Here is a 12673-nt window from a genome sequence, read left to right as displayed (position 1 = left end):
CGCTCCGCCACACAGGCAAGCTCGCAAGGTGCGAATATAAGCGGGTTTATATGTATGCCGTGCGGTATTTCAAATGAAGCAGTATTTGACGATTGTTAGCTTGGAGTGTCGGCATGGTCTCGGCATGTTGTCGCCATATAAAAAACAAAAACAACAACAGCGATCTGCTGTTCCCCAACGTAAAGCTCTATTCGACGGCTGTTGAATGCCACCATGCAGCTGCTGCCGCCCCCCCTCCCCCCACGCGCACTAATTACACCGGTGTCCAACAGATGGTGCGCGAGCTCATGCAAGCTTGGTTCCTCATTTCTGTCTTCAGCGTCCAGCGTACTGCAGTCAGTTCTGCAATGGATAATGTACCCGGTTCGTCTTTGGCGTCGTGTGCTGGGCCGTCGTCTGTACCTCATGTTGGGCCGTCTTCTGAACCGTGCGCTGGCCCACCTGTACCACCGCTTCGGCGTCCAGGGAGACCGCGGAAGACAGGTGCGGAGAAAGCCCATACCAATGCTGATCGCACAGAACGCCAGCGTTGTAGGCGACGCGCAGACGCCGAATTGCGTGCGCGGGAAGCTGCGGCGAAACGCCAGAAGCGAAGCGTCGTATCGCAAATCACGTATTTGAATCGCGACCGACAGGAGCTCGGTAGCGCACGCCAGGCGCGTCTGGCGCGTCAAGCGGAGGCGACCGAGGCGTCAAGAAGATCCTGCACTGCGAGAGCGAGAGGCGGAGGTTAAGCCAAGCCAATACATTCCTCACGACAAGGCGGGCCTCAAACACATTCCATTGTGTGCAGTGCACTGCGTACTAATAAATGTGTGTGCATATACAAACAGCGCTATGTGCGTAAACTGCACAGTGCAACAGTTCGCTCGCAACAATGCAACAAAACAGAACCTGGCTGTGAAAAACGTTATAAACGAATGAATGAGAACAAACAACAGTGACTGTGTAAGAATAAAAACCACTGAAGCGAACAATTAAGCTATTGCGTCATACCCTCAAAGGCGCAGCTTAAGTGGCCCCCTATCTTTTCCATCTCAATCTGAACTAGAGTACCACCTATTCGCATTTGTTTTATCTATATTGCTGACATCTGTAGTTCTGGAATAATTCTATCATCTTCTGCTCTATTGTAGGTGCGGGTGCATGTTCAGTGACCCCATTTGCCTTCCCCACGTGCAGAGCAGCAGGCTAGGTGCACTAGCTGAGGCCGACCTCTGTGCCTTTTCGTCAATAACATATCTCTTCCATTTGGCTGACTGGTGTCGATAACCGTCGATAAGTGGCACACTAAAGAAGTAACTTGCACAGCATCTACAAAGGCTGTGCCGGTGGTTGTACGCCAGCAAGGCCCGCTGTAAATGTTGTATCGTTTCGTTGTTAGAAGGCAAGCGTACTTCTGCATTTAGCTTTCCTGCAACTCCTGCATTTAGCTTTCTTTGTTTATCTTATAAACAAATATTCTAGCTGCTCCACCTATTAGTGCCAGCAGTGCTTAAAGTCAGGGGCGGACCCCCTCCAATTTTTAAGGAGGGGCTCTCCTTCCCCCTCCCCCCTCCCCACAGGTCAATTGTAGCACTGAGGCACCTATTCGACAAGTGCTGGAGGTGACCTTATAACCTTGCCTTGTGCGAGGCAATTCTAACTTCCTAATTTTTCAAATATTGTTTCAACCGTGATTACTAGGTTGATGTGGCATGAGCAAACACAGGAAAGCAGGTATTGTTGTGCTGCTCTGTGCATGTTCTCGAGGCACTGCACATGACTGTCACCAGTTTTGTTCGACTAGATTGTTTTTTTTTTAATTATGGGTTTTTACGTGCCAAAACCACTTTCTGATTATGAGGCACGCCGTAGTGGGGGACTCCGGAAATTTCGACCACCTGGGGTTCCTTAACGTGCACCTAAATCTAAACACACGGGTGTTTTCGCATTTCACCCCCATCGAAATGCGGCCGCCGTGGCCGGGATTCGATCCCGCGACCTCGTGCTCAGCAGCCCAACACCATAGCCACTGAGCAACCACGGCGGGTGACTAGATTGTTGTAAGAGCACAGTGTTTCCTGAGCCACCTGAACGTGAAGATAACTGCTCGTGAATTAGTGAAGGTTCCCCTTAGTTTCCTTAGGATACGAGCTATCTTCATACATTTAGTTGGGCGTAATGAGTGCTCTGTTATACCAAAGACGTATGAATTTTGTCCACTTTTATGGGTAAGTAGATGAGAAACCATAAAAATATATTGTTGCACTGCCTCAGGCTTTCAATGCAGTAAGCCAACTAAAGATCTGTGTTGCAGTTAGACTTACTTGCTCTGAGTTCACATATCTTTAAGCCTTTACCTGCCGAGGTATTAAAAAAAAGACGTTTCCAAATTGCTGATATTATATAAGTGCTGGATCAAATTGGTCCATGAAATAAGTACCCGAAATACGCGCATAATAATATATTTATTTGCAGAACACACATAAACATTTGCTCCATTCTACAAAAAGCTCGCTTCACTACACTGCTTGAAATTCGCCTTTTCAGCGCGAATAACGCAAACAAAAAGTGAAAGCCCCAGACAAACCTTCTGCGGCCTCTGAGATCTGTGGCGAAACCGAGTGTAATGTAGAACCATATTTGGTCATGTAGGAAGGCCCTAGTGCGACACACATCAAACCCAATATCACAAGGAGCGTCATTCCACAGCCTTCACAGCGCGTATGCGCTTCCTTCTTTTTTTACTTTTATATATTACAGTAATGTATACTTATATATACTATTTATACACTTTCTTATACTATAAGACAAGGTCTATTTTTTAGCTGCATCAAATTTATTTTTTTTTTAATTTACTGTGGCAGATAGCACTATACTAACCGTTGGTCTAAATTTCTCAATGAGGCGGCCAATGAGGGGGGTTGCAGAGCCTCCACCCCTCATAGTGTCATTGCTTAAGTTCTGACACCCACATCATTTGAGGTGTCTTTTGAGTTGCCTCTACCGTTTCACCTATGCTTACTGCATAATTTTTGGCGTAGACGTGCACGGCTATTGATACTTTCGCTTTATTTCTGCAATTCCTGACAGTACAAGGACAAGCGCATTAGAAGCATCAACGGCGGCTACCTCCGTATTTTCTCACTTCAACATATATTTTTTTTAAAATTTCCACTGTACACACCGTGCGCAGACACAACATATTTATTTATTTATTTATTTATTTGCTTATTTATTTATTTATTTATTTATTTATTTATTTATTTATTTATTTATTTATACACACTGTCAATCCCAATAGGGATTATAACAGGAGGGCAAAAAAGAGAGGGATTTTAGTGCAAAGCAAAAGAAAGTATTATACAGCAAAATATCGCGCAATTGATGGCTGTAAGGCATAGAACAAAATCTACAAAAGTAAATTGTCCAGCCAAAATGGCATTGGCACTTGGCCTATATGAGAAAAAAGGCGAAAACATAACACTGTTTCAAAATTGCGAGGCTAGCAAATCGCTTTCAATTAGTTTTGAGAAACCAGCTAAAGATGTGCTCGTGGCAATGGAGGTGGTCAGGTTAATTCATTCTCTGATCGCCAGGGGGGAAAACGAGAATTTGAGGGCATTTGTATGGAATTTGTAAGACGCAGGGGTATGGCAATGTTTCTGGCGGGTAGTTCTTGGTGTGGATTGCTTAATATAACGGGACATGTCCATATGTATGTGGTTGTGTAATAGTTGGTACATTACCTTTAAGCGCGCCAATTTCGCCCGATTTCTAATGGTTAGTGATACAGCTTCCTTAAGCAGTCCTGTGGGCGAATCTGTTCGGTTAAGTTTGTTAAAATATATATACAGGATAAAGTTTATTATATTTTCTAAAGAGGAGGAGGTAGCCAGCTAAGAATTATTTCTAATGGTATGGATAGCCTATGCCTAGAGAATAAATGCGTTGCTGTATCTGCAACTCGTTTCAAATTGCTTTGCGTGTTGTATTTTTTTTTTTTTTTTTGACGCTGCGAAAATTCCCCGATGATTGCGATACTATATAACGCGAAATTTCACCGCAGCTCTATACACGTTTTCATTTCGCGTGTGAACATTTTGTATTATGATTATATAGGTACACGGTTAATATTAGGAACAGAACGCTGCGAGTAGCGAGGCTGGCGCGGACAAACTTTCTCGTGCGGCTCATTGAAAACGCAGCGAAGTGTGCAGCGACTGCCTCGCTAGTCGGGAGATCGCGAGAAGCCGTGCGTTGGTGACGTGTGGGAGCGATTCACAACCGCCGCAGACGGACATCCACGCATGCAGCGATTTGTTTCCATACATGGTATCGGTGGACGCGTTTGCCACATGCCTTATCCGTGGCGTCATCGGTGAACCGATCACGGCGTACTATTCTGGCGCCATCCCGCAGCGGTCGTCGTCGCAGAGGCCATCTTGCGCGGCACTACACTTGTCTTCTCACGCTCTTGCTATACCCTCCTCCTCCGCTATCCTCCTCGCGCTCTTTTCGCTATCACCGTCTTTCATTCCCCGCTGCAATCCACGTTCACTCTTTCATGGTTCACTGTGCTCGCTCGCTCGGTTACGCCGAGGACGCCGAGGGTTGCCGACGCTCAACGCAGAGACGGATGCCTAAGGGCTGCGCTCTTAAAAAGCCTGCGGACTTCCGTGACCCCTTCGGCAGAGTCTTTTGTCAAGGGTGTGTCAAATGCACGTGAATGATATGTGTGTCAGTAATGCTTCTCATTCCAGTAAGCAATGCTGACGACTCATAAAAAAGAAAACTCTTGTCATAATATATATGTCATAAATATATATAATTCACTCAGTAACGGAAATGAGGCCAAGTCGGGTTCACTCGAAATCAGAATCAAAAGCTGTCATGCGCAGCAGCGCTTATCCTCGGACTCATAGAAAAAAAAAGAGAGGTTGCAGTTTCGCCAGAAAAAGAGGTAATATTAGTGATAGAGAAGTATAAGATAGTTACACAAAGGAAGATTACACCACCGAGAGACGCCAGATCCATGGTGATGCGAGAGGACTCGAGCTGTCATTTCAGTAAATATTCTTCGAGGTCACACGAAATCTGCTTCTGTTTCCACTCGGACCCTCCTGTGCGACCACGCCGGCGTTTCAGGACGTACGAGTAACATCGGCACCGCTACTACTGGCATGGGACGTACACCTTCGTTCGGAACTTCGTCCGCTCTTACCGTGAATGTCAGCGTACCAAATCTTCGCCGCACCTCTCAGCCGGTGAACTCCAAACCCTGCCATGGCCATCTGAATCCCTTTTTTTATGTCAGTGTCGATCTATATTGGCCACTTCCCTTGAATATATCCGGCAACCGGTGCAGTATAGTTGCCGTCGACCACTTAACACGCTATGCAGAGACTGCTGCCCTCCCAGCTGCTACAGCGCAGGAAATCACTACCTTTATAGTACTGCAACATATTGTACTTCGTCATGTAGAATTTCAAGACCTCCTAAGCGACCGAGGCTGTGCTTTCGTGCCTAGAGTCGTTTAAAAAGGGCTTGCTAAATCCGATATTGTTCATCGCACATGCACCGTCTATCGCCGCATACCACTGGCACCGCGGAATGCTTTAATCGCGCCTTTGGTTACATGGTCGCTATTTACATCGCATCCGACCACTTTGGGACTTGTTCTTCCATTCTTCACCTACGCCTACAATACCGCAACGCAGGCGACTACCGGTTCCTTCGCTTTCTATTTTCTGTACGGCCGTGATCCATCTCATACAATTGATGTCATTGAGCCCTACTACCCAGACCCACCAAAATGCCTGCCAGTCTTGAATACTGCCACACAAGCAGAAGAATGTCGTCAGTTGATCCACCGCTTCACTTCGGACGACCAGAACCGCCAAAAATCAAAACACAGTACCGGCAACTCGAATCCAACTTTTCTCCTGGGAACTCTCGTTCAGCTGTCCGTTCCGAACCGCACACAAGGGCTCGCTTCAAAACTTCATTTAAATACGATAGACCACACCACGTTCTGGAGCGAACTTCTTCCGTCAACTACTTTATAGGATCAGTTACACAGCCGTCGAACACTGCGTCGTAACCGCGAAGTCATCCATGTGCAGCGGCTTAAGCCGCATCATGATTCTGCGGTCGCATATTCAAAGCATATTCAGGCTAAGTCACAGGATGGCTCTTTATTCCGATTAGGTCATTGTAATGAAGAAAAACGCCTGGACGTAGGCAGCAGCATTGCTAACAAAAGTGACGCTCGAGCTTCCAGACTGTTCTCGGCGAACCGCTCTATCCGTCATCGTCCCTTAGTCTTATAAACGTCCCTTATTTTATGTATATGAGCGTCTGTAAGTGTGCGTGCGCTACACTGGACGCCGCCCTATGATGCCCCACTCTCCACTGAAGGGAGACTTTAAGCCCTGAGTGAGAATGTGGCCACATAAATGCTACGCACCGTAACTGCTAAACGGTGTGTCAATTAAAGCTTAAGCAGGAGTTTATTAAGGCCAAAGCCTTAAGTGGCTCGTTGCAATGGCTCATACCCGAAAGAAGCGGTGCCTAGTCGAGCGGTCCAAAAAATATCATCATCAGCAATGGCTCATGGTATGATCACCGGCGATGGCTCCCACAAAAAAATTGCATAATCTGGTATGGCTCACACCCCTGTAAGCAACCAAAGATGCAATGGCTGAATATGAATGAAGACACGAAAGAAAAAAAAAGAATGAAGGAAGGAAAGAAAAAACGAACGAAAGAACAAGCGAAGAAGGAAAGAACCTTTAGGTAGTGCATTAGGTACTTGAATGTGTCGTTGAGGAGATCGACCTACAGCACAATACGTTTACTTCACCGTGCAGGTCGTTATTTCTTGCAAGAAGTCTGAACCCCGCCGTTCGGATAACCTAATACATTACCACGTGTGCAGCAGGATTTCGCCTTCACGTGTTACAGGAGTGTAACATGCTGCCCATTTTTTAAAACTATTTATTGCACTGTATGAAATGACTCTCCAACCACAATGCACGAGACAGAATGACCAATTGAACGCAGTGCCGACGTACGGATATGTATGTGTTAAACCATTTCCAAAATCGAGTAATTCACAGCCATCGCAGAAAAAGGTCGTAGGTCCATAGCGAAAATCGATCGACATGAAATTTCGCTTCGCTCAGTTGACGTGTTGAAGTACCTATTGTTGGCTACGGACTCTGCGTTATCCATCCGAACTATTTTGTTCACAGAAGTGTTCAAATGCGAAATTGTTTTCAGTGATCCAGCACCTTTGCGCACTGTTCGTTTATCTTTTTGTAGGCGTAAGTAGGTTTGAAGTTTTGTTTAGCCTTACAACCCCAGGGAAACAACAAATGGCGCTGTTCCTAGCTCACGCAGGGAGAGTACAGGCGTACTATTTCAGAACGTCTTTTTCTTTTTCCAGCAGATAAAGCCATCGGTATACAATCAGCATCTATATTTTCCTACACACAAGGTCATGTAAGAAAAGGTAATCTGCGGGACCATTTAGGTCTATTCCATTGTAATTTTTTGGGTTAACTTGTGTCTGACGTGTTGCAGACGAAAATTTGTTGCTTGTGGGTAATCAGGTAAGCCCCACCTGTGGTGGGTCTCAGTACCTATAGTTCGCCACTGGGTGTGTCCGAGGAATCAGTGCCAATATTGTCGCGAAACTGTGGCCACGCATGTCTTAAAGAAATCAGTAAGTCAAAAAACCCTGTTGGCTTTAAGGGAAATCTTATCGCACGTACACTCTTTGAAGAAAAAAGGTAGTGAAAGGTTGGTAACCACGGCAGTTACTACTTCCGACGGACTTTGAATAACTTTTTACTACCTATTTAGTAGCATAAGTGCTTCATGTAGGTGAATGGCGGATAAGTTAGTAAAGTCTACTACCTCATTTATTACGCAATGTGACGGTTTTATGCAAAATGTAGATAAGGTATAGTTTCTGTCACTATGTTCGATCAACATTTATATGCTACGTACGTCGCCGCGCACATGTGTGCAGACATACAAACGCTCACCAACTCGCCCAGTTTGCCATTTTAATGTGCAGAGAAATCGCTATAGAAGTTTAAGTACATAACTTTGATTATTTATCCGAATACATAGATGCTCACCGATACTAGATGTAATCCCCGAAGCTAAAGCTATAAATATTCCAATAATCGTTAATGATGTGCATATCGTGTATAGTAACTTAGTTGGTAATCTGTTCTGTATGTGTGTTGTTATTTATTTAACGTTCCTTCATGGTTCATGGGTACCCAAAGTTGTACTATAATGTATCTGGTAAGCTTGACTATTACGCACAATGTAAATGGCGCATTGCTTCATTTCTGAAGCGTTGTTACGAGGAACGGTGTTGAATCAACAAATATACATAGCAGGAGCCAGGCGCTGTAGCATCGCTGACATGGGTTCACAGTATATTTTCAAACGTCGGAGGGGGACAGTGTGCTCCAGTCTTGCACGTAAACACGGGAAGGCGCTCTCACAATATGTTCAGTGCAAGGAGCCACGTTGACAAAGCACGGCGCCTTCAAACGAGAGGTCCCGGCCTCAATACAAACTCGGACGTTGCTTCAGCGCCTCTCCTACAGATATCGGTGGAGCAGTCAGCAAACACGCACACTCAAGCGCAGACAGATTTCGAAAGACGCCTCGTCGCTCTTTCTGCCACCTAAACGCTATGGTTGCTGAGGATTGCCTGGTTCTGTGATAAACTCCGCGTTAGTGGTTGAGCACGGACACACTTCTAACACCATTGGCACAGCTCTCTTTAAAGAGCACGCAAGTAGTAGCCTGAAACTAGTTGAACATGTTCTCAAGTGGTGCTTGTGTTTTCGTGGCGGTGAAAGGTTAGTTATTAGTAGCAGAAGATGAAGGTCAAATTTGTCTTGAAGGTAACGTCCATACAGCGGCGCAGGTGACGTCAACGCGAAATGGATAGTTGAACTGCAGTTTTACTCATCTTTGGCTATTTTGGAGTGGGAGAAGTCCTCGAAGGATGCCACTTTGAGTAATGGCGTGTTTAAAAATACAGTATTCAAATTATTTAGATATTTATTTATTCAAAGGCAGTGAACTACTCGGAGAAGACGCTGCCGAAATGTATGACTCATTGGGAACTACCGCGGGGATATTAAGATAGCGTCGCCGGTCGTATATGTTTTTGTCCTTGCCCTGTTTGTTGCCATTGCTCTATTGGCAATGAAACTGGTCCATTTGTTGCTCAAAAGTGTAATATCCAAATACTGATTAACTTTTTCTATTTAAAAATAACATTTAGAAGCTAATACTCGCCAGGAAAGCTTGCCTAGTTACGAGAAAGTGGCTTTTCTGACTTTTCCTATATCCACACGTAAGTATGTGACTCTCGTTATACGAGAAGCTCGCACGAATTGTACATAGAAAGCTTCATAGTTCTAAAGGGAAGTCACGATGTACAGTATAACACTGAGAAAATCGCCTCTCTAACTCAATTACTGGAAGTCACATCTAGAACCTCAGTTAATAAAGGCACAAGAAAAAAAAATACGAGGGCGAATCAATAAGTCGTTGCCCCTATCTTTTTTTACATGCAGGTAATTACAAATATACGTACCTTCCACTATTTTGCCACGTAGTCCCCACATCGGTTCAGACATTTGTCCCATCGCAGCACTAAATTTGAGATGCCCCTGTGATAGAATTCGTCCGGCTGACTGTGGAAGCACCGTCAGACTGCTGTCTTGGCTTCATAGTTGCACGTGAACCACTGTCCTGCCAGGACCTTCTTCGGCGGACCCGAAATGTGGAAATCACTAGGGGTAATATCCGGACTGCGTGTTGGATGGTGCATAAATTCCCAGCGTAGTGACGGGAGCTTGTCGGCGGTTCTGATTGCGACACACGCGGCCTCCCCGAACGCTCATTGTCATGCAAGTATTCGCGGCCTTTTACGAACTGACAACACCACCACCTCACACTTCTCAAAGCGAGACACCTTTCTCCATACGCGTGGCTGCATTCCCCTGTGGATTTCGACGGGTGCTCGTCCCTTTCTCCATAGAAAACGAATCGCACTTTGTGGCTCGTACGCTGTAGACGCGTGAAGTACAACCGCCATCTTCAACAACTGACTGCAGCGCCGTGCCGCGGAGCTACCGGCAAATAAGTTCGGGATGGTCCATGAGAGGTCCACCGCTGCGAATATATATGTTGACTTTGCATTTACAGCAGTAACTTGGCTAAAGAAATTAGGGGCAACGACTTTCTCATCCGCCCTTGTAGCAACATCACACGACTCGCGTTGATTGAGGTGCGACCATAACACTTGGTTTAACCTAGCTTGAGGGAAAGCAGCTGTTTTCATGTGTCCGTCATCGCGGCTGCTATTCCATCCTTGTAATTAATTTTACGCATTTATAGAGCTGTCCGTAGTAGAGCTCCACTGAATGACAATGAGGCGAAACTTCAAGAAAGGTACTATTTGAGCTTCTTATCTACTACGCGGATTTATCATTTGAGAAAGTGTTCTGTGAAATTTTTACTAAGTTCTCCAGATTCTACGTGGCAGGCACACTTTCGGGCGCCTGCCACAAAATACAGCGTGATCGAACGATATACGTGTTTGTTGTAGCTTCGGTATGCTGTTCCCATTTTACTGCACTGAAATGTATCCATCACCATTTTTGACGTGATGTTCGAACGCTGCCGTGTAAAGTACACTGTACATGGTAGCGCCGGAACGTTAAGTCAAATACATTACACGACACGTTTAGACGCTGCCGTATCACGTGTGCATTACATGGCTGCGCCTGAACGTTTCATCAAGTACTTTACACGGCGGCATCCGAACGTTATGTCGAAAATCGTGATTGTGTAGCGTATACATTCGAATTCACTAAAATCGGGACAGCAGCCGTAGGCGTAACAGATACGTATCGCTCGGTCACCCTATATTTGTGCAAAATATTATACACACTTCCAAAGAAATGCAGCTCCAGCAAGTATCACAGAACAGAACGTACGGCGCCAATATCCGGCCAGTACTGAAGAGCTCAGACGGATAGATTTGTACCCCTCAACTATTCGCAAGTATTAGAGAGGTAACGGGGTAAAGTAGTTTCAAAAGAAAAAAGCGCACCACTTCAAACATGCGCCAGTACTCTTGAGCGTGCATTTCAAGAAGTTACAGCCTTACTGTTAAAGCAACCTACATTTGCACTTTCATTTTTTGTAGTATATGCAGTCTCGTCTACAGAGCTTACAGGATGTAACAGGTGCGGCGTTTCTTGTCCTGAAACGCGTCTTTAGTGAATATGAGATGCAAACCCAATTACATATCGTGACGTGTACAGATATCATATCCGAGGGTAACTGCTCATTGCACGATTCCCTACGTTTATGCTAAATCAACCAGAAACAGAAATAATAAGAATGAGTAACAACAGGTTTACTGTGATCCTTTCAATTGAACACTTTCGTTTAGCCTCCATGATATGTCGGTGGCCATGGCGTTGCGCTGCTAAGCGTCAGGTCGCGTGTTCGATCCCAGCCGCGGCGGCAGCATTCCGACGGGCGCAGAATACATGAATGGTCATGTACTGTGAATTGGTGCACGTTATAGAACCACAGTTGGTCATAATTAATCCGGAACCCCCCGCCGCCTCACCCCCAACTAAAGAGTGGCTCATAGCCACATTGCTTTTTGGCGCCTAAAACCCTACCATTAATTAAACATGTTCGGTATTTGACTGCTCAAAGCTTATTTATCCCCCCTCAACATGACCTGGTGGCATCCTGCTGAACTGTCGACAAGACTATGACCTTCGAAAAATAAAATGCGCTGCTTGAAACCACAAAGTAATTTATGTCCGGAAACAACAACAACATTATAAAAGTGGTATTTACTTCAACGGATAACTTTTATAGAAGGTGTGCAAACGTTGTCAATCTAAATTAAGCTGCAGCAGCACCCTCCTGTGGTGGCTCATAATTAGATCGCAGCTTTGGCACGTAAAACCCTAAGAATAGCGATGCAGAATACAATAAGGCATGGTGCTCAAACTCGTTTCGTCAGATTAGGACAAGAAACGCGGACGAAAATCATACTTTGCTGTGCTTGCTGCATGGCGGATGGCCCAAGGGTTGCCCGACGGACGGTGCTGGCACTACAAAACACGTAAGAGAACTGCGAGTGGAGCAAGAAAGCGCAGCGTGGTTTGCGCCCTTCAACGACTTTCAACAACATCGCATTCGCCGACCTCTCATAGATAAAGGTAAGCCAAGTACCGCCCGGGCCTGATTAAGCGTTACGTGCCAATATCAGCGCATTTGCCCGATAAGTGCGTGAGGAAGCACATAACAAAAGTGTACCATGGGGCTAGTGCAGCCACGTGCGCCTGCGGCCATCTCGGACCACTTCAGCCCGCGGACGATGCGCACGTAATTGTCGACTTGTGCCCGGAAATTCATATTTTTTTTTTTAAATTTACCGACTAGTTTTGCCATTACTTAAAAAGGGCGGCTGTTTTGGGGTTGTCAGGCGCGGGCTGAAGTTTTGTTTCGGTAGACTTTGTTTGAGGGGCACTTAAATGAGACACTAAATCCATTCAAACTGGTTCATTATTGTTATAAAATAATTCTGTTTACGTTAATTTTGCGATATGAGGGT

At 45.5% G+C, this 12673-nt stretch overlaps 1 protein-coding gene across 1 annotated transcript in view; it reads right to left on the bottom strand.

Moving 5' to 3' along the window:
* Positions 1 to 12223, bottom strand: part of LOC129386218 (sialin-like) — a 73617-nt gene extending 61394 nt beyond the window's left edge. Inside the window, exon 1 of the mRNA XM_055073883.1 lies at positions 12112 to 12223. Within this exon, the coding sequence (XP_054929858.1) occupies positions 12112 to 12130 (19 nt within the window). The 5' untranslated portion in view covers positions 12131 to 12223. The remainder of the gene's footprint in view (positions 1 to 12111) is intronic.
* Between the last annotated feature and the right edge of the window lie 450 nt (positions 12224 to 12673).

Source organism: Dermacentor andersoni, chromosome 4, assembly GCF_023375885.2.
Source record: "Dermacentor andersoni chromosome 4, qqDerAnde1_hic_scaffold, whole genome shotgun sequence".
NCBI classification, from domain to species: Eukaryota; Metazoa; Arthropoda; class Arachnida; order Ixodida; family Ixodidae; genus Dermacentor; species Dermacentor andersoni.
This window is presented reverse-complemented; position numbering and strand designations above follow the sequence as displayed.